This window comes from Podarcis vaucheri (assembly GCF_965113315.1).
Source record: "Podarcis vaucheri genome assembly, chromosome: 3".
Classification (NCBI taxonomy): domain Eukaryota; kingdom Metazoa; phylum Chordata; class Lepidosauria; order Squamata; family Lacertidae; genus Podarcis; species Podarcis vaucheri.
Window position 1 is genome coordinate 12,960,371 of NC_138761.1, and position 22,415 is coordinate 12,982,785.

General features: G+C 46.1%; 2 protein-coding genes across 12 annotated transcripts in view; one reads left to right on the forward strand and one right to left on the reverse strand.

The window, feature by feature from the left end:
• Positions 1 to 4,724, forward strand: part of RTN4 (reticulon 4) — a 64,199-nt gene extending 59,475 nt beyond the window's left edge. For all 6 annotated transcript variants that reach the window (XM_082217318.1, XM_082217319.1, XM_082217320.1 and 3 more), the window contains 3 exons: positions 598 to 644; positions 1,579 to 1,637; positions 3,536 to 4,724. In XM_082217318.1, coding sequence (XP_082073444.1) covers positions 598 to 644; positions 1,579 to 1,637; positions 3,536 to 3,578 — 149 coding nt within the window. In that variant the 3' untranslated portion in view covers positions 3,579 to 4,724. The remainder of the gene's footprint in view (positions 1 to 597; positions 645 to 1,578; positions 1,638 to 3,535) is intronic.
• A 1,074-nt stretch (positions 4,725 to 5,798) lies between these two features.
• EML6 (EMAP like 6) overlaps positions 5,799 to 22,415 on the reverse strand; it is a 174,534-nt gene continuing 157,917 nt past the window's right edge. For all 6 annotated transcript variants that reach the window (XM_082217210.1, XM_082217209.1, XM_082217215.1 and 3 more), the window contains 6 exons: positions 20,137 to 20,309; positions 18,352 to 18,514; positions 14,753 to 14,856; positions 12,901 to 13,054; positions 11,204 to 11,304; positions 5,799 to 8,226 (listed from right to left, as the gene is read on the reverse strand). In XM_082217210.1, the coding sequence (XP_082073336.1) occupies positions 8,202 to 8,226; positions 11,204 to 11,304; positions 12,901 to 13,054; positions 14,753 to 14,856; positions 18,352 to 18,514; positions 20,137 to 20,309 (720 nt within the window). In that variant the 3' untranslated portion in view covers positions 5,799 to 8,201. The remainder of the gene's footprint in view (positions 8,227 to 11,203; positions 11,305 to 12,900; positions 13,055 to 14,752; positions 14,857 to 18,351; positions 18,515 to 20,136; positions 20,310 to 22,415) is intronic.

The following is a 22,415-nucleotide window of genomic DNA, read 5'->3' on the forward strand; positions in this document are numbered from 1 at the left end:
TTGGGGGGGAAATGAACGAATTCCTATGCCCCACAAATAACCCAGTAAAAGGTAAAGGGACCCCTGACCATTAGGTCCAGTTGTGACTGACTCTGGGGTTGCAGCTCTCATCTCGCTTTATTGGCCGAGGGAGCCAAGCTGCTTCTGGCGAACCAGAGCAGTGCACGGAAACGCCGTTCACCTTCCCGCCAGAGTGGTACCTATTTATCTACTTGCACTTTGACGTGCTTTTGAATCCCTAGGTTGGCAGGAGCAGGGACTGAGCAAAGGGAGCTCACCCCGTCACAGGGATTCGAACCGCCGACCTTCTGATCGGCAAGTCCTAGGCTCTGTGGTTTAACCCACAGTGCCACCCACGTCCCTTTAAATAACCCAGAGATGCATTTTAAATAAAAGCACACATTCTACTCATGTAAAAACATGCTGATTCCTGGACTATCCACGGGCCAGATTTAGAAGGCGATTGGGCCGCATCTGGTCCCTGGGCCTTAGGTTGCCTATCCCTTCCTTACTCGATCTTTTCTGCATCCCTTTTCTGCATTTGCATACACTTACGGATGTTTCTTGTGTTGTGTTTCCCCCCGCATCCCATTCCAGCTCTGATTTCGCTCTTCAGTATTCCTATTATTTATGAAAAGCACCAGGTGAGTACACGGTGTGGCGCATATTCCCTGACAACTCTGCCAAAAATGTGATGGTTAATTGGGACGATTAAGAGTAAGTTGTGTACCAAGAAAGATTTGAGAGAGCTCTGCAGAACACAATCCCACCTCTTCTCCTGTTGATCTACTTAGCCGCTGCCGTTCCTAGTGCTCAGCTGGGGTTATGTAAGTCCCTGGAGGGTGTCCCTCTTAAGCTGACTTGGCAGGCTTTCCTAGTTGGGAAACTACTTTGGAACTGATCAACTCCAAATGACCTGCTTTAGAGACGCTGGGAGGCAGAGAGCTAGATTGGAGGGCGCAAGACTTTCAGAGAACAGGCTAGCAAAAAGAGCAGAGTACCATTTCAAGGAAACAGATAGTGGCTCCCCTCCTCTGCCCCCATATATGGATAAATTCCTCCTAGACCATCTTCAACGGTAGGGTTGCCACATTTCAAAAATTGGAAATCCAGGCACCAAAGTTGTTGAGCCCTGTTGAACAGTGGCTTGAAATTTATATTTTGCTCAGTGGGTCTACAAGGAAGCTTAACAGGCATAAACTTACAGACATCCTCTATGAGACACTGAAAATTGTATTAAATTATATTAAATTTGGATGATTTGGTAAAATTGGGAAAATCAATAAAAACGATGGGGGGGGAAGGTACTGAAGATTTTGCAGATCTTTAAAACATCACTAATCCTATACTAAATAAAAAGCCTTGCACAGTTCTGAAATAGATACACATACAGAAGACATGATCTACTCTCAAGGCCTAATGGAAAAGGGATCAATGTTCCTTTTTCGTTAGGGTGGCAGGAAACCTCTGTCCCTGGTTATGGGGGGGGGAGGATGTTGAGCAGAAAGTAAGTGTTAATACATGGTGATTTCCTGTGTTATTGAAATGGTAATTCATCCTTGTGTCTTTACTTGCTAGGTTCAAATTGACCATTACCTGGGACTTGTGAACAAGAATGTCAAAGATGCAGTGGCAAAGTGAGCATATAGAATTTTGAAGATAATTTTAAAGTAGCTGATACCTTTCAATATTATTTTTAGTGGGAGATTACATGTGCATGTGCGCGCACACCACTTTCAAGGCCCTGTAATCTGGAATGCTCTTCCCAGGGGAGTTTTCTGTTTTTAGGTAGAAGCGTTTTTATTTACTCAAGACTTTAGAGTTTAACTCTCCGCTTATTTTTAAAAAACGGGGGGGGGGGTTGTTGAGTTAGATTTGCAATTTCAGACATATTACTGTATTTTTGCTTGTTTTTATTCTTCTTTTTATTCTTTGTTTTTGTAAGTCACTTTGGGGAGGGAGCAACTGATAAATATAATAATCTTACACAGCACACTTGTAATTTTCAAAACTACCATCTATGGATGACTTATCACTCTATTTGAGGTTGCAAAGAAAAGTATTTGTGATCTCTCTCTCTCTCTCTCTCTCTCTCGTCTCTCCCTCTGTTTTTCTGCTTCTGTTCTCCTTGATCAGGCACCCCCAAACTCAACCCTCCAGATGTTTTGCCACTCCAACTCCCATCATCCCTAGCTAACAGGACCAGTGGTCAGGGATGATGGGAATTGTAGTCCCAAAACATCTGGAGGGCCAAGTTTAGGGGTGCCTGTCCTTGATGGCCAGCACCCCAATCTCTTTGCTCTGCAGCCTCTTTGTCCGCTTGCACTTTTTACACTGGACTACTTAGGATGATTTGTTTGTTATATAAAAAATACTTGTACACCGCAATTTGATAAATAAAATTTGAAAATCAAAGTGGTTTTGCAGCAGCCACTGTACAATAAAAAAAATGTGCAGATTTAAAATTGGAGCTCATCAGCTAACTATTGCAGAAAAATGCTTTCTTAACTGGCAGGATAATTCTCTTTTAAAAAATATATATTATTTTTTTACATAAAATTTCCCGAAAAACATACAACATATTTTCTTATCTTATTCAGTGTTTTGGACTTCCATCAGCCACATTTGAAGATTTTTCACTCTTTATCACTTAATCTGCATTTCATTAATTTCACTATTACTTTTAATAGTCCTTCACTAATAATTTTCTTCATACTTTTCTCTGCAATATTTCACATAGTCCTCCTTACAAAACTTCTTGCAATCCTACTAGCGTAATCTCTTGATTACAATTGCTTTTCAAATAATTTACATACAGTGGTACCTCGCAAGACGAATGCCTCGCAAGACAAAAAACTCGCTAGACGAATGCGTTTTTTGTTTTTTGAGCTGCTTTGCAAGACGATTTCCCCTATGGGCTTGCTTCGCAAGACGGAAACGTCTTGCAAGTTTGTTTCCTTTTTCTTAACACCGTTAATACAGTTGCGACTTGACTTCGAGGAGCAACTCATAGAACACGGTGTGGTAGCCTTTTTTGAGGTTTTTAAAGACTTTGGTTATTTTTGAAGCTTTTCCAAAACTTTCCCGACACCGTGCTTCGCAAGACGAAAAAAGTCGCAAGACGACAAAACTCGCGGAACAAATTAATTTCGTCTTGCGAGGCACCACTGTATTTACTCCAGTCCTCTGAGAATCTCTGATCCCACAGGTTTCGAATCCTTCCTGTCATCTTGTCTAATTCTGCATAGTCCATTAGTTTCGTCTGCCATTCCTCTTTCGTCGGTAATTCTTCTTGTTTCCATTTCTGTGCCAATAGTACTCCAACTGGCAGGATAATTCTCAGCCATCATTTAAAAGTTAAAACAGGAGATGCATGTTGAATTTCTGTTGGGAGAGCATTCCACACAGCTGGACCAATGCCACCTAAAGGCTTGGTTTTAGGTCAAATGAGTTTCACCGACTCTGGGGGATTACGGGGTATCGGGGAAGGCAGGAGGCATAACATTTAAAACGCCTTGTTTTTTTTTCTTTGCAGGATCCAAGCTAAAATCCCCGGGTTGAAGCGCAAAGCCGAATGAAAAACCTAAAGCAACTTTTATTAAAAATAGGAGTTCATCTTTTAAGTGGGGAAGGGGAGGCATATTCATTTGGATTACGTGGGGAGGGTCAGGGAATAGCAAAACCTTGACATTGCAGTGCAATTTCACAGATCTTTTATTTTTTAGCAACGCAGTGTTTTGAGGCGGGGGGAAATAACCTGTTCTTGACTGCCATGTGTGTTCATCATAAGTATTGTAAGCTGCTATGTATGGATTTAAACCTAATCCTCTTTTGCTTCTCCCGTGTGCAGCACTGGTTAACATAACAGATTGGAGAGCTGTACATTTTATGCTTCAGCCAAGGTAGTCTTGCTGCGTTTCGAGACAGCGCAGTGCCGCTGGAGTGCAGGGAGAGCATTTCAGTTTAGCACTGTCTCTGGTCTGTGTAGGTGGATTGCAGATTTTCTTTAAAAAAAAAGGAGAGAGATGTGTAGAAGAATATGCCATTAAAGCAAGCTTAAAAAGCCTTGCCCGTTTGGTATCGAGTGTAGCCGTATTGTGCTTTTTAATTTTACTGTTTTATCAATTGCCAATATAAAAGTTATATAAATATATATATATAGTGTTTCACAGCAGCTTAGGATGTCCAGCTCCTCCACAGCGCTTGGAATATCGGAGAACGGAACTGGGTTTTGTTTTGGGTTTTGTTTTAGCTCCATTTAGCTTAAATCTTCAGAAAAAAACAACACTAGCATCTATTAAAGAAAGAAAACACCCAACTCTTCTTGCACATCACACAGTTTTCTGCCATAACCTTTGCTGCACAAACCTCCTATAGTCTATTTTGAGTAAATAAGTTTACAGCCTCTCAAAACTCTGGATCTGTGGAAGGAATTTCTGAAGGCGTGACTCCCATGATCCTTGCGAGGCACTGGCAAGGAGTACCCAGCATGCTCGTTCTCCAATGTGCTCGGAATCCTCAGCGCCTGTGCATGGGTCAGCGGGTTGCGCCCCGATGCTGCAAATGTCGTTTGGAAATTTCGAACCTTGTGAATGCAAGAAATTGCAAATGGAAAAAAAATGTATACACTTGCGGTTCAAGCTGTATTAAACTAAGTCTGTGGAATGCATTGTGAAATGTAAAAACAAAACAATTTGAGTATCAATAAAGCGTATAGACTTAAATGGTGGTGTGTTGTCTAGCAAATTAAGCGTGAGTGCAGGGACCGGCAAATTACAGGCGTTCAGCTGGAATGTGCAAATCCTCTCCACCGAAATTATGCTGAGTTGCTCCATGGTGGTAGATTGGTACCTGTACTTTGCCACTTACGGCTCCAATTAACTAGTGAAGAAATACTGCAATAAGTCCAGTTCAGTCTTACAGACGACAGCTCCCAGCATCCCTGACCCCACTGTCCATGGCGACTGGGGCTGATGGGAGTTGAAAGGCAGCAGTATCTCGCGGACAACATATTGGCTACCTCTGATTCAGTGTTCAAGATCAGGGGTCGGCAAAGTTTACCTCGCCTGTGCCGGTTCACTCCCACAGAGATTGCTCCGTGGGCTGGATCACATCTGCACTGATGTGATTTCCGGCATCTGCACGTACATGATTTTCTGCGCTGCGGAAGCGAGTCCCTGCTCCACGCTGCGCATGGGGACTCGCTGAGTGAGCAGCTTGGTTCAGGGGCAGCCCATGGGCTGTTTAAACGACCCTCCCTGGGCTGCTTATGGCCCATGGGCCGCAAGTTGCCGACCCCTGTTCAGGATCATGTGACAAAATAAAGAGGCACCTAGTGTGTGCCACTTCTACTCTCTTTTAAAAAAAATCATTTTTTCCCAGAAAAAAGTTATGTGAATGAGTCACTCGCTTTTATTTATCTGTTCTGGGAACTTTTGACAAATGAGATCTTTGCTGTCTACGATCAGTGCTCTAAGAAGAAGGGGCAGCCAGGCAAAGACCAGGCTCCTTGTTTTGGGTGTGCTGCAAACCTCGAATGAAAAATCTTGACACGCAGCTGTTTTCAAATCATAAATCTTTTACTGGATCGCTTGAAAAATAAACTCATGCAAGTACTATTTTAATTTACATTATAATACAGCACCAGGAGCATATTGTTCCTAAAATCAAGCCATATGAACAAATACAAACAAATCTCTTCCTGGCACACACACATACACACACACTCTATTGCTCTTAAATATTTTTGCACAATTTCACTACATAGCAATTCATTCTGTCACATTTTTTTTTATTAAAAAAAAAGAATTAGGATACAATCAATATGAAAAGGCCAGCATTACAACATAGGCAAACAAGGTGACCATCTGACATCAACGACTCGATATGATTACACTGCCTAATACAGAAAGGCTTCCTTAACAGAGAAGAGTATGGGAATAAGACTGCATAGGGACCTGTGTGTCGGAAATCATAGAGGCATGTAAGGCATTAATATATTGATCAACTCTCGACAAACGGTAGCACTTTTGCACATTGATCCCCTCTCCTACCCCTCTGGAGAATTCTCCAGTTTTATTTTGGCTCTCTCTTAAACCTGGGAGTGAGCTGCTTACCCGCGTGGCTTTCCTCAAGTGGAGCTTGTTGGAACAAAGATATTTGCACGTCAAACCTTGCTGCTTGTCCCTTTGCAGGGAGGCTATCTGTTTGCAGAGTATTGCTAGCGAAGGAGGATGCAGTGGCCTCGTTTCAGCAGCTGGTGGTGGCCCCTGCCTGACTTGGCGAAGAGGATAGGAGCCCTTTTCCTTCATTGGCCAGCTAACTATTGCAGCCTTAACCATAGCACCCAAACCCAGTAAGGTAAAGGTAAAGGGACACCGGACCATTAGGTCCAGTCATGGCCGACTCTGGGGTTGCAGCGCTCATCTAGCTTTACTGGCCGAGGGAGCCAGCGTACAGCTTCTGGGTCATGTGGCCAGCATGACTAAGCTGCTTCTGGTGAACCAGAGCAGTGTACGGAAATGCCGTTTACCTTCCCGCTGGAGTGGTACCTATTTATCTACTTGCACTTGACGTGCTTTCGAACTGCTAGGTTGGCAGGAGCAGGGACCAAACAATGGGAGCTCACCCCGTTGCGGGGATTCGAACCGCCAACCTTTTGATTGGCAAGTCCTAGGCTCTGTGGTTTAACCCACAGCGCCACCCGCGTCCCAATATCTTGGGGCAAAAGGATCTTTCCATTTCCTCCCTGTAACTCCATTATAAAGTACAGGAAACTGAACCTGTAATCTTCCAAGTATAGGAGGCCTGCTCTACCACTGCTATTGGATTTTTCTGGGTGAGGAAGAAAATTCTGCAGCTTCTTGGTCCCCTGCCTGAGAGCCTCTGTGTGTAGCTGCCAAGTTGTTTGCCAAATCTTTGGAACAAAGGTGGAGGAAGGTTTATTTATCAAAGCATTGCCATTTTGGGCCCCGAACCTAGAAACGCAGTGGGAAAAGGTTCTTCTGAAAGTGGGAGGGGGCCAGAAAGAGAATAATCTCCCCCTTTTCCTTATGGAAACCTGAGTAGGAGTTGACCAACATCCAGAGGACCACAAAACCCCCATTCCTATCCTCAAGACTGTTAGATATGTTGCAGATTTGACAGGCAGCTATTTATAAGAGACTTTCCTTGCACCCCACCCACTCTTGTTAAAAGAACCAGTTGAGACTCAAGTTAAAATACTGAGACAGATTAAATGCAAAAGAAGAGAGAATTGAACATCGAGGGTGGGAGGGCAGGAGGGGGAATGACTTTGTCAGCCCTCATCAGTTGTGGAAGTTGTAGCACCGAGAGTAGAAAGCAGACACAGGCAGGAAGCCTGTACCACTGGCAAAGCTTTCAAAAGGCACTTCATAGAAAACTGGCAAATGAACTTATTTTTAAAACCGGAAATATCTGGGGAGGGGAGGGGGTAATGATAATTTGGTCAGTATAAAATTAGCCATGGCTCAAAGCTTTCTTTACTCCGAAGCCCTTGCCCAATAAGGTTTTGTTGTGGGTGGTTTCGGAATGGTTGGGTTTATGAAAAAACATGAATACTTTTTAAAAACTATCTTCAAATCGCAACTCGTTTTGTTGGCAAAAAGGCTACTGAAGCTTAAGTTTGCACTATGGGCTAGGCTTTGCAGATTAGGACTCTTGATTTTCAGCAAGAGAGGTTTAGAATCATAGAATTTGGAGGGATCCCCCAAGAATCATCTAGTCCAACCCCCTGCAATGTAGGAATCTCACCTGAAGCACCCATGACAGATCAACGTTAGCACAAACCAAACGGGGCATCCTTCAGTCTTAAGGACCAAATCAATTACCGTATTTTTCCGTCTATAAGATGCTCCCATGTATAATTCACCCCCTATTTTTGGGGACTCCAATTTTTTTGGGGGGATCTATCCGTGTATAAGACGCCCCCCAAATTTTGGACATCATTTTTTAGGGGAAAAACCTAGTTTTATATATGGAAAAATACAGTAATGTTTTCTTCGTTTGCAATGGTTGAATGGTTGGGGGATGGCTGTGGCATCCAATGTAGCTCAAGTCTCACACATTTAGAATCTATGCAGCGTTTTGTTAGAAAGCCGCCTGCTGAAGTCTTGGGAGGCATCCCTGTTTGGCACTCACGTGGCGGTGGTAGCAAGAGCGGCACTGGAGGAAACTGACCTTCAAAGGCATCGCCATACAAAGACGCTAGAAAGGAAGAAATGTCAATTACCATCTGTGTGCACATGTGTGGTTGAAATCAAGACTTCTGCAAAACTTAACTGGCAACCTGGCTCTGCCCTCCAACTTCCTTATCTGCACGGTTATCCTAATTCAAGAAATATATCCCATCCAGCAATACATACTATACAGTCGGACCTTGGAAGTCGAACGGAATCCATTCCAGAAGTCTGTTCAGCTTCCAAAATGTTTGGAAACCAAAGTGTGGCTTCTGATTGGCTGCAGGAAGCTCCTGCAGCCAATCAGAACATACGGAACCCGTGTTGGATGTTCGGGGTCCAAAATAACGTTTGAAAGCCGGAACGCTCACTTCCGGGTTCCGATTGTTGGGAGCCAATTTGTTCGGGAGCCAAGGTATGATTGTATATTAAAAATGAATCTCTACAGGCCATAAGACTTCAGCTGCATCCTCTCAGACCTTGAATTTGTTCATTACAGTCCGGCTAAGGCCTGTGCAAAACGGCATCTGCCCCATGCCAGACTCTTGCAGCTGTTTAGTGACTCAGATCCGCCCCACAAATTCCTTTCAATGACACAGGGAAGACTGTTGAATATTACTTGGGGCATTAAGGCAAGCCAGGGACATGAAAGACTTCAAACGTGAATAGTGACGGTTAATTTTTATTTTTTACTAGTTTAACATTTCCATTTCTAACGTGGAGGCTCTTTGATCATCGTTGCACCTCTCATTCTTGTAAGAACCCAGACACGTTCGTTGCAATTTGGTCGATGAAGGAACAGAGGATGGCAGAGATATTGGCTTACCGGTGACCTAGGTTCACAAATCCAATTTTGCTCGCGTGCAACATTCAATCCGGGCTACCTAATGTCTCGAGCAATGCCCTTTGGTTTGCTTCCTACATGTTTACTGTAGCCGAGTTTAAGCATTTCCAACATTTCCTTGCGACGGTAACAACTGTTCCGTTTATTTATGGCCTTCTCTTTGGAAGGGGCCCTGCTCCACCCCGCCTGCTGCTCAATGCTGTTTTCCTGGCTTGCAAGAGGAAACAGAAGTGGCGCAAGCACTCTCCTCTCACCCAGTAGAGGGAAGGCAAGGGAGGGAGGGGGGCAAAAGCAGACTGATCAGGCCCTAAGGTCTATTTTTCTGTAGCCCGAGGGCTCCACTCCCTGACTGGGGGCCACATTTTTGTACAGTAGGCAAGTTTCTCCCTTGTCAGCCTCCATTCCGATGGGCAAGAAGCATGATCAGAATTCACATCCCAGCCAGATGGCGAAACCCAAGGAAGGTGCAGCCAGGGAGTCAAGGGACCCGGCTGTGGAAGGGGCCTGGTCTGGGGAGAGTCGCAAGGACTGAGGGCTGCATGCGCCTCCCAAGCCTGAGGTTCTCTGGAGGAATGGAAAAGAGGAATACAGTGGTACCTCTGGATGCAAACGGGATCCGTTCCGGAGCCCTGTTTGCATCCTGAAGCAAACGTAAGACGCAACTGCGCATCTGCGTGGGTCACGTTTTGCCACTTCCGCGCATGTGCGTGATGTCATTTTGAGCGTCTGCGCATGTGCGAGTGGCGAAACCCAGAAGTAACACGCTCAGTTACTTCGGGGTCACCACGGAGTGCAACCCAAAAATATTTAAGCTGAAGAGTATTCATCCCAAGGTATGACTGCTTAACAGATGGCTGCCTTTCACTGAGGGAGATCATTGAGCCCATCCAGCTAAGTACTGTGTGAACTAGAGGTGAGGATGCTCAGGGCTGGAATGTGGCCCCCTGGGCTTCATAATAATAATAATAATAATAATAATAATAATAATTTATTATTTATACCCCGCCCATCTGGCTGGGCCTCCCCAGCCACTCTGGGCGGCTTCCATAAAAACCAAAAATACAGTAAAATATCACACGTTATAAACTTCCCTGAACAGGGCTGCCTTATCTGGCCCTCAGAACTATCCCCACCCAAGTGCTTTTGCCTGGCTGAATAATCACAGAATCATAGAGTCTTAGAGTTGGAAGAGACTCTTGAGTGTCACCTAGTATTGTCACCCCAGCATTGCCGGAACCTCAACTACAACATCCATGACAGATGGCCACCCAACCTCTGCTTATAAACTATTCCACTTGTCTGGATGGAAAATAAAGAATGCTTGTAAGGAATCCAGCCTACTGCAGAAAGGCAAAGTTTACATCCTTTGCTCTGCCCAACTGCCAACTTGTTCCAGCAAAGTGCTGGATGCACAGCTGTCAACTTACAGATTTGAAAACAAGGGACCAGCAGCCTCAAAAATAAGGGATCAGTAGCCAAAATAAGGGATTTTCAGAGCACAGGGAGGTTCGACTTCTGAGCCCCTCTGAGCCAAAGGCAGAAAGCCCAGCCAGCAGCCAAACGAAGCCTCAAGCAGTGGTTCCCACAGCGCAGCAACCCGGCAAAGGGGATGCAGCAAGGAAAACCACCGTCACCTTTCCGCTGGGAAGCGCTGAGCAAAGGCGAGTCCCCAGGCAACGCGGCCGATTTGATCGGCACAAGGCATGCAAGCTCCACCCCCAGTTGTTCTTAGACTCCTTATTGGGTGAGTAACACAGCCGAGCAACACAGTTGGAGCTTCCCTCCTCCCTGGCCGGCAGGGAGGGAGGGAGAGGAGCTGCTTCCTTTGAAACCCGGGAAATTTAAGGGACATCATCAGTAAGGGACAGCAGCGGGACATGGCGCTGGGATAAGGGACTGTCCCGCCAAATGAGGGACGGTTGATAGCTATGGTTGGATGAGTCTGTGTGTCTCTTTGCCACCATTTCCTACAGCAGCTTGTAGGATCTGGCAGTTAGCACTGACTTCTTTATTCTTTTGTCCTCTCCACCACAAGAGCTCAAAGCAATATCTTCTTGCCTCGGGCTAAGTTGAGTGTGAATCTCCCCGCGGGGACCTGAACTCTGCTTTCTCACACCCAAACCCAACACTCAGCTCGGCATAAACAAATGCAAAAAGTTACCTGCAATCATCCCCTCCGGTGCTGATAACGTACTTGTCGTCGTGAGAGAAGCGTATGTTGGTGACGTGAGCCGAATGGCCGAAGTAACGCTTGTGTTTGGCCTGTTGGGGAAAGGCAAGGTTTCTCTCAAAAAGCACCGTCTCGTTCCATCCACATTGGCAACTGCGGTGTTTTTTAATCGTCAGAATGCAATGAAGACCGACTACATCGATCACGGGCATCTGAACACTTCTGAGAACCCACAATATGGTTCTATATACAGGCATCTCCCTCCTCATGTGTGTTTAACTTGAGAACAACTGCATATATGCGCAGTGCCGGGGGGGATAAATAAATCAATTTAAACTCCAAAAAGGCACAAAAGAGACAAAAACACCCTGGAAAGAGCGGAAAAGCAGCTAGTGATCCCAGGAGTCTACTTCTGAATCACAGCCAGGCACTTCAGGGTACTGGTCTACATCCCTTGTTGTCATTTCCAAATCGTCCTCTAGCGATAAGGAAGACAGAGAGCCACCTTTGCTACCATTTATCCCCGTCTGGTTTTTTAAAGGGGGTTTTCAAGGGTTTCCAGAAGTTTAGAGAGGGGTTTACAGGCTTTGTAGATGGTTTCCCCCACTATACATGATTTCACCTATATGCTGTAAGTGGGGAGACAGAAGCCTGAACCAAGGCAGGGGCAGAATGCAACTTGGTCGGCCTTTAAAGGTAAACCTATATAACTTGCACTGTTTGAAACAATGTGTGAACCGAAACAAGAGCCACCCTTTGAGATTCTCCGTTCCTCAGATTTTGCAGTGCAATTCTACAGTTAAGTAATGTGTTTCACAATGCATGCGTTAGGATAAATATTCAGATATTCATGAAAATAACACGCAGGAAATGTATTGGGGGGTGGGGGAATTGCTTTGCAAAAATGCACATATTTTGGGAAATTAGCACCCCAAAATGTGTATATTGGGAGAAATTTGCACAAAGATGCTGATGAATTCTCAGAAGGACTTAAAAATAAATAAATCACAAGATGATGTGGAGAATTGAACTTAAAACTGGGAAAAATGAGAAACTGAAATTCTCACATCTAACCATCCCTGGTAGATGCAACCAGGAATAAACTGGAGAGAAAAAGTTATCACCGTGTCCCAATTTTTTTATTGCTGTGCGGCACAGTTTGGAAACAAGAAATTCCTGTCTTGGGGACAATAAAAATGTAAAGGTAAAGGACCCCTGACAGTTAAGTCCAGACATGAACGACTCTGGGACTGTGGTGCTCATCTCGCGTTACTGGCCGAGGGAGCTGGCGTTTGTCTGCAGACAGTTTTTCCAGGTCATGTGGCCAGCATGACTAAGTCACTTCTGGCAAAACCAGAGCAGCGCACGGAAATGCCGTTTACCTTCCCACCGGAGTGGTACCTATTTATCTACTTGCATTTTTGACATGCTTTAGACCTGCTAGGTTGGCAGGAGCTGGGACTGGACAATGGGAGCTCACCCCGTTGCGGGGATTCCCTGCAAAAATATATACAACTACAGTTTCCTCCTTTGCCAGATGCCTGGCCTCCAAAATGCATCAGGCAATTAAAAAAAATTTTTTTTGGCATTCCAAGAAAAATTCCTCTCTTGTTTATTCATGAATTCAGCACCTCACTCCATTTTCTGATTCTGTGCACAGATACCACAAAGCTAGAAAGCTGACTTACAAATTTTTCAGTGCAGGGGAAGTCAAAGAGTTTGACTAGTCCAAAGTCGTCCCCGGAGACAATGTTCAGGCCAGCGTGGGTTACGCAAGCGCAGTTGACATCTGCCTTATCCGCATTTCGAGGCCAAATACCAATGACTTCATCTCCAAGGATACTGCTCCAATGGTGAAAGAAGAAAGAGAAAAGATAGCATTTGGGGCATGTGTTTCTGAAGACAGTAAAGCCCTTAGGGGAGCCAGGTATGTTGTTGTCTTTTTAAAAGAAAAAATATACTGAGATCTCTCAGAGAAGATGCTTTTGGTAGCACAGAGGCAGCCAGTCCTCTGTGTTGGCATCCATCTGTCTCAAAAGACAATGGAGTGTACCTCTGGGAGCGAAGTGAAATTGCTGGAGAATCACAGCACCTGCTGTGGCTGCAGAGACCGGAAACTCATAACTGCTGCCTCCCATGTCATTTTTGCTATGTTAGCAACACCAAAGTGACCTCTCTGGGGTGCAAGTCTGGACAATGTATGGAGGCCCTGGGCTGCCCAGACAACAAGACCCCACCTGCTCCATTTTGCCCTAACTGCGTGAAGGCAGGAGGAGGCGGGACCAAGGAGGAGGAAGAGGAGACATCCACTGCGCTTGGACCGCCGCGAAGGCTCCTTTGCGGGGGTGGGAAGAAGCCGGGAGCAGCTGCCGAGACTGTGGGGAGCCCGGCGGCGGGGCGCAAGGTAACAGGGGGAGCAAGGGAGAGTCCACGCCGGGCGCTTCGTGCGTCCGCCCTCAGTTCCTGGGCTCGAACTTCCTTTGGCACCTCGTGGAGAGAGAGGGAGAGGAGCGGGCTGGGGCTTTGATGTGGGACGCGGTTTGGCCGAGCGAAGACACGGCAAGGCTTGGCAACAGAGGAAGGGGGGCTGTTTTCGTGGGGAGGTGGGAGGGGGTGTCTTTGCCTCTTCCTGGCAACAGATCCTCCAGGCTGGGGAAACTCCTCCTGCTGGGGAGCGACCCGCTTTGTGCTTTGCCCGCTATCCCATTATAATACAGTACCAGGGTGCATCCGTGCTTCGCAAGACGAAAAAATCCGCAAGACGAAGAAACTCGCAGAACGGATTAATTTCGTCTTGCGAGGCACTACTGTACTCAGAAAGACTCTTGTGCCTTTATTCTTTTAAGAGGGATCAAAGGGGGCACCAGGAAATAATCTTAACTAGGAGATTCAAACGAATCTGCAATCTAGTTTCCAGCTTTATTGAAGGGGAATTGGCTCTGCTACATCACTTATTGGCGTGAGTGAAGGAAGGATATTACTTACTCAATATATCCTTTCCTACTGCCTTTAACATTCCCACAATGTGGTCGAAAAGAAAGCAGAGCAATACGTTTGGTACCAGCTTGGCCTGGAGGAGTTGCTGGAAGGAGGCGTACAAGGCGCTACCCAACTGCCTTAGGGACAGCACTCCAGATTGGTGTCGGATTTACTCCTCAGTCTTTTCTTCTCCCAATTAGTTTCCAGCAAATTGACTGGGGTGGAGAACAGGGTGTATTTTGTCACCCATTACAAGTGGGTGAATTCTTACTGGGTGAGATTAGGAACATAAGAAGCTGCGTTATACTGGAGTCAGATCACTGGCCTGCTTAGCTCATTATTGTCCACAAAGACTTGCAGCAGCTCTCCATGGTTCCAGGCAAGGGACACTTCCAAGCCCTACCTGGAGACGCCGGGAATCAAACCTGAGACCTTCTGCATGCAAATAAGATGCTCTACCACTGAACTATGGCTCACGATGCTGCTCTCCTGCCACCTATCCCTTGTATCTCTTGCTTCTGTACCACTGTGAAGCTCACAGCTCTTTTTGTGCCGCATCACCTTGTCCAGGTGGCCCAGGTGATCTTCCCGATGAATGCTGCGTCCGTCACCTGCTTCCCTAATGGCACCTCGTGGACTTGGCGTTTATAGGCACCGGTTGATACCTGAGGAAGGCAAGACATCATGATCGTCACAAGGATGGTGCCAAAACACTTGGTCTCCATGTCTAGCATCTACCATGGCAGCTAGCAGTGCCACAGGTCTGCGGCTCTCCTTAATGAAACACGGTTCTCTAAAAGAAAATATGAAGGAATTAATCCATAGGCCGGACAAATGCATATGCTAAGTGGCATTTCTGTGTTAACAAATGCAGGCTTGCGGATTATGACTCCGTGCCTGTTTTGCTTTATCTGAGATATAAGCAGGGAAAGGTAATAGAATCAGAGAATTGTAGAATTGAAGGGACCCCAAGAGTCATCGAATCATAGAATCATAGAATCCTAGAGTTGGAAGAGACCACAAGGGCCATCGAGTCCAACCCCCTGCCAAGCAGGAAACACCATCAGAGCACTCCTGACATATGGTTGTCAAGCCTCTGCTTAAAGACCTCCAAAGAAGGAGACTCCACCACACTCCATGGCAGCAAATTGGAGTCATCGAATCCAATGCAATGACAGATGGCCGCCCAACCTCTGCTTAAAAACCTCCAAGGAAAGAGAGTCCGCCACCTTCCGAGGGAGACCGTTCCACTGTCGAACATTTCTTACTGTCAGAAAGGTCACTACAGATCTTGAGTACCATGCCTTGCCACCCTGTTCCGTCATTATTATTATTATTATTATTATTATTATTATTATTATTATTATTAGAAGTTATATACCGCCCTATACCAAGAGGTCTCAGGGCGGTTCACAGAACAAAATCAAAATATAAAACCACAAAATATATACAGTGGTACCTTGGTTTTCGAACGTACTCCATTCTGGAAGACCGTTCCAAACGTTCGAAAACCAAAACCTCAATAGCCGACAGCTAGGTCTCAGGATCCTGAACTCAGTGGAAGCCGCATGCAGTGTTCAACTTCGGAGGCGTGTTCGAAAACTGAAGCATTTAATTCCAGGTTTACGGCATTCGAAAACCGAAATGTTCGTCAACGGAGATGTTTGAAAACCGAGGTACCGCTGTAATCAGTGCAACCCAATAACTTCCCCCCCAAACCCCCACATTTTAAAAGGGCATAGGATGTCAAAAGGGCATAGGTTCCAGCCCTCACATTGGACAAAAGATTCCTGCAGATGAAATTTGTATTCCAAGCAACTCTACAATTCTATGAACCATAAAGATTAATTTGTTACCAGACTAAAGGGTTTGTATGCGGTAGTATAATCACTGGCTTCAACCTGAAAAGGTGCCTTTATTCCTACTCATATGTACTTATGCCACAAGTGAGCTCAGCTCCAGGGAAGCACATTCATAGAGTCACACACTTTTTATACCCATTTATATAGCTTTCTCTATATGTATGAAAGGTCATTTCGCACATTCTTCAGAGAAAGCCTTCCGAAGTCCATGCAGTGTCTGCAATGCAGGAATCTGAGTAGGAAACAATGGCTAGGATTTGCTGTGCTGGCTGTCAGGCTACTTAATGCTCTGTGCTTTTTCTGTGTCAAGTGTGAATGTGGCAAATGTGATTGAAGCACACGCATCACATGAAATTCCTTGAAATGGCTTGTTCCCTTTGGCTTAGCTTTCACTCTGCCAATGAACTTTTGCCTGGACTGAACAATGTCAGTCTGAAGTTAGCAATTCACTCCATCACATTAAACCCTTGTGGAAAAGCATTTCTGCACATTAAGAACAGATATAATAATAATAAAAAAATTTATTTATACCCCGCCCTCCCCAGCTGAAGCTGGGCTCAGGGCGGCTAACAACAATCAAAATAATCCAACATTCTAAAAACCTTTCATTATAAAAATTAATTAAAATCAAAATTGATGGCAACCATAAACTAAAGTATTGTAAAGATTGCCAAAGGAGGGAGTCAGGCTGCGCCCTGACAAAAGGCCTGGTGGAACAGCTCTGTCTTGCAGGCCCTGTGGAAAGATGTCAGGTCCCGCAGGGCCCTAGTCTCTTGTGACAGAGCGTTCCACCAGATTGGAGCCGCGGCCGAGAAAGCCCTGGCTCTAGTTGAGGCCAGCCTAACCTCTCTGTGGCCTGGGATCTTCAGGATGTTTTTATTTTCAGGCCGTAAGTTCTTCTGTGGGGCATACCAGGAGAGGCGGTCCCATAGGTACGAGGGTCCTAGGCCGTATAGGGCTTTAAAGGTTAAAACCAGCACCTTAAACCTGATCCTGTACTCCACCGGGAGCCAGTGCAGCACACCAAGGAGTGGCGCGATAAGAGAGAAACGAGCGCAGCCATTGAAGGACTGTGGCCTGGATCCCCACGTCGGCAAGGCGGTGGTCCAGGAGTTCGTGATCGACCATGTCAAAGGCTGCTGACAGGTCTAGAAGAATCAGCAGCCCCGACCCGCCTCAATCCAGCTGCCTGGTCAGGTCAGAGCCGTAGCTAGGTGATCTTGAACCCCTGGCAGAACCGTCCACATCAGGCTTCCTCAAACTCGGCCCTCCAGATATTTTTTGGACTACAACTCCCATGATCCCTATCTGGCAGGACCAGTGGTCAGGGATGATGGGAATTGTAGTCTCAAAACATCTGGAGGGCCAGGTTTGAGGAAGCCTGGTACAGATTGTGACCCCTAGCCATGGACAAATAAGCTCCTCTTTCCTCCTCTCCTTCAACCACCCCCTCCACCCATTCAATTTACCCTCTATTTAAAACCTTTTCTTATGAGGCAATAATTGGTATTTTGATTTATAGATATATTTATGGACATATTTTTAGCTGATTTTGCATACTCGCCTGTGCCCCTGGCAGGGGTCCACCTCACCACCCCCTAGCTACAGCCCTGGTCAGGGTGAAGGATATTCCAGGCTTGCCTTCTGCCTGGCATATACTTTTATATCTGTACCACAGGCATTATAACAGCAGCATTTTGATCTATGAAACGTAAGACTGCCTATTTTCATTCACTGCCTTCTTTCCCTCTCCTCTGCCTCTCTGCTTTTGTTTTACAGGCATTTAAATAACCGTATACAGTCATACCTCGGGTTGAAACAGCTTTGGGGTAAGTATTTTCGGGTTGCGCACTGCGGTGACCTGGAAATAACGGAGCGTGTTACTTCCGGGTTTCGCCGCTCGCGCATGCGCAGATGGTCAAAATGTTGTCACGCGCATGCGCAGAAGCGGCGAATTGCGACCCGCGCATGCGCAGGTGCGGGTTGCGTTCACTTCTGGATGCGAACGGGGCTCCGGAACGGATCCCGTTCACATCCAGAGGTACCACTGTATAAGCAGCGTATTCATATTGTTAATAAATAAATACATTTATAGCCTGGCCCTTTGCCATGCAGTCCCAGGATGGGTTGCATGCAGCTCATTACCATTAAACCACCCAAGTGCAAGAAAGCCATATTTTGCGTCAAGAATCCATTTCATCCGGGACACTATCACCAGTATGGAGCCTTCTATATCAGAAGAGCTGTAAACCTGAATTTCGAAAATAGAAAAGAGAAGAATTAAACCCCAAAACCTACCTGAATGTATCTGCTGTCTGCGGAAAAATCCATCTGAATGACAAAGCTTGGGATGTCTTTACAGTAGCCGATGCGGTTCAAGGTTGTGCCTTGGGTGAGATCATAGAAGTCAACGGTGTGTTCCTGTGAGCCCACTGCGAGGAACCGGTTATCAGGGCTGATTCTGCACAGCAAAACAAAGAAGGAGCAGGGCTTTGTTAAGACAGCGCTGGGCCATGAAGTCTTAGGAGAGTTCCTTGCTTGGGAAAAGGCTACACATGATGCTTGGCAAATGATACTTTAGAATGCCTTTCGTTCCTGGGAAGATCATCTGTGGTTTGTTGTGTGGTGCTCAGATGGTTTGGAAAGCTGTTTTTAAATAATATGTATGTTTCGGTCAATACAGAGTTTTCATTTCTTTTACAGGCATGGGGAGAGGAAGCCAAAACTTGTGTGACATAAAACCTTTGAAGATATTTATCCAACCCAATCCTATCTTCTTAAGGCAAGATCCTCCTACAGCTTCCAGATCTGCCCAAAAGCACAGCAAGAGAAAACTTTCCTCCCCCCACTGCCCAAATAATTCCCCCCACTCCTCAGATTATCTGGCATTTCAGTGCAACTTTATTTGTGGTCATGGGACCTGCAAAGGACAGGCTACAGAGCGGAATGGAGTTTCTGCCTAATTAAATTTCCTTTGGAAATCGCTTTGCTCACCAGCTGCAGTATTTGTTCCAGGGGAGATCTTATTTTAGAGATCATCTCCCCCCCCCCATGAGGCTGCCCACTTGCTGAAGCCACCTTCAAGAGCCCCAATCTGTATTCCCTTGAGTCACAAAGTGGGGACATTGATGGAAGCAGCAGCGCTTTCTTGGTGGTGGCCTCGTGATTATAAATAATATCACTCGAGAGGTGTGGTTAGGGGTTCCACATGGTTCTGCAAGGCCTATCTGATGAGAGTCATTGCTCTCAATGCACTTATTGTTCTTTGGCTGGCTAGCAAGAACTAGGGATGGCTATGGAATAGCTGTTTTATTAGTGTCAGGGAACTGCCATCAGTGCAGGAGGGAGAGAGCAAAATCCAGAGGGATTCCAGAGAGCGTCCGGGGATTGGGAGAGGCAGCCCATCTTCTGGGGAAGAGAATCAGCATAGCACCAGTGGAGAAGGGGGGAAGATGGGGGAAGCGGCGAGGCGGTCCCATGACTCCTTGCCGGGGACCAGCGGGGAGAGTAGAGGTCCTCCGCTGCCTACGCCCTCCTTGCGCAGAAGGCTTTCGCGCAGAGAGAGTAGGAGGAGACTAGGCGTCAAAGAGCTTCTTTGCTGGAAGAAGTTTAAGAAACGCCCACTGACAGATTCTGCCAGCGATTGAGACAGCCACGGGTGAGTGGCTGTCCGGACAGAAAGGGTTCACTCAGGCAACCCAACCAGGTGTTTGCACCGGCTTACGCACGAGTAACCCCTAGAACCCCTAGAACTTTCTTGAAGTTTGGTGTACATTCAGAACAGGGGAAGCCAATGCGGTACCGTCCAAATGTTGTGGACGACAACTCCCATTATCCCTGACCACTGGTCATCTTGGCTTGGAGTGATGGAAATTTAATCCACAACATCTGGAGGGCCCCACGTTACCTATCCTAGGCTTAGTGTGAACTAATGCCACCTGGGCAAGGCTTTCCAAAGGAGTACATTCATCAGTTCCGCAACAAGCCATTAGCAAGCATCAGACGGCGCAAAACCAAATGGCTCACGAGCCCGTCAGTTGCACTTCAGCCCATCTTTGTCACCCCACAACCTAGCCACAATACCTGATGTCCTGGATGGCAGACTTGCGGTCTCTTTTCTTGCCCCACACCTTAAGGCTGTTCACGAGCAAAATGATGAACTCTCCGTTCTTCATGCCGATGGCCACCATTTCGCCGTCGGGGCTGTAGGCGGCACATCTGGCAGCATGGCCCAGATTCACTTTGTTCAGAAGTTTCTGTGGGATGGAGATGGCGACACTTTGCTTCAGGGCATCATTTACAACTCAAGACACTTACACACACACACACCATCCTCATTCAGTTACACCAGTTTGTGCAGCTGAACAGTGCTGGCATCAACTTTATGACTGGGACTTTGTACCCAACCCCAGTTTCTGAGTCAGGAATCGAACCATGCACACTGCATGGTTCTTCATGCAGTCAGGGATACAAGCGGGGAAGTTAGTTTCTGCATGCATATCCCCCTTAACTGGGTTGTGGCGATATTTACGAAGATATCATAAGAACGTAAAAAGAGTCCTACAGAATCAGTCCAAAGCAAGGCCAGATTTAGGCATAGCTGTCAATGTTTCCCCGCTTTTTAAGGGAAATTCCCTTATTCCAAATAGGATTCCTCGCAAGAAAAGGGAAAAGTTGACAGCAATGGATTTAGGTTTGATGAGGCCCTAAGCTACTGAAGGTAATGGGGCCCTTTATATGTCCAGCTGTCCTTTGTCAACAACAAATTGTCGCTGTTTTTGTCTGTTGAATATACAGTGGTGCCCCGCAAGACGAAAAACTTGCTAGACGAAAGAGTTTTCCGTTTTGGAGGTGCTTCGCAAAATGAATTTCCTATGGGCTTGCTTCGCAAGACAACAATGTCTTGCGAGTTCCTGCTGGTTTTTTCCCTCCCCCCCTTTTTCTAAGCCGCTAAGCCGCTTATCAGCTGATCCGATCAGCAGATAAGCCGCTAAAAGCTGCTAAAAGCCGCTAAAAGTGCTAATCCGCTAATCCGTCAATGGGCTTGCTTCGCAAGACGAAAAAACCGCTAGACGAAGAGAATCACAGAACGGATTCTTTTCATCTTGCGAGGCACCACTGTATGCTATATGGTAATTTATGGACCTCATAGGTATCTAAAGCCATTTGTACATAACAAAATATACAGTTTATCAAAGTAATTGATATAGAAATGAGCAAACCAGTGATAGTTTAGGGAGCAGGCTAGCAGGCGGGGCCCATGACTTACATCACAAGAGCCTACACAACACAAAACACTGTTGCTGTATGTAGGTTTTATTTTATTTGTTTTTTATCTTATATTTTGGAAATGTACATCCAGTTGTTTTTTCCTTTAAATTTTTTTGGAGGGCCCCAAGGGAGTGGGGCCCTAAGCTATAGCTTTTTCAGCTTATACGTAAATTTGGCACTAAGGGATGCAGGTGGCGCGGTGGGTTAAACTAGAGCCTAGGACTTGCCGATCAGAAGGTTGGTGGTTCGAATCCCTACGCTGGGGTGAGCTCCCGTCGCTCGGTCGCCGCTCCTGCCAACCTAGCAGTTCGAAAGCACGTCAAAGTGCAAGGTACCACTCCGGCGGGAAGGTAAACGGCATTTCCGTGCGCTGCTCTGGTTTGCCAGAAGCAGTTTAGTCATGCTGGCCACATGACCCGGAAGCTGTACGCTGGCTCCCTCGGCCAATAAAGCGAGATGAGCGCTGCAACCCCAGAGTCGGTCACGACTGGACCTAATGGTCAGGGGACCCTTTACTTTTAATCTTTCAGCACGGTTTACAATAAACTGCAGTTATTATAAATGGAGATGGAAGTGTCTATTTTTTATCACAGCCATAACAGAAAGTGGTGTAGGGGGTAGCTAATTCTCTGAACACTGCCAATGCAAAGCAATTCCAGACCATACAGTACACATTATTGCTTTTGTAACTAGTTTATTAAACTGTAGCCTGTCTTGTTCAGCAGAACAGCATTCTTCAGGGCAATGGGGGAAATGTATGTTTGGTGTTTTCAGAGCCCAGTTCGCTGCATGTGGACTGGGCCTTCTGCCCTCTTGCAAAAGAGGACACAGAAGTGTATAAAATATGCATTTGTATTATGTACACCAGCTTTCTTGGCCAATAAAGCGAGATGAGCGCTGCAACCCCAGAGTTGGTCACGACTGAACCTAATGGTCAGGGGTCCCTTTACCTTTAAAACTGGCACTGGTCCAAAGGCCTATTTAGTCCAGGAGCCTGTTCTCACAGTGACCCACTGGAAGTCATCAGGAAGACTACAAGCAGGTCAGGACTACACCTGCACTTTCTCCCCTTGAGAATCTGCCACTGAGCC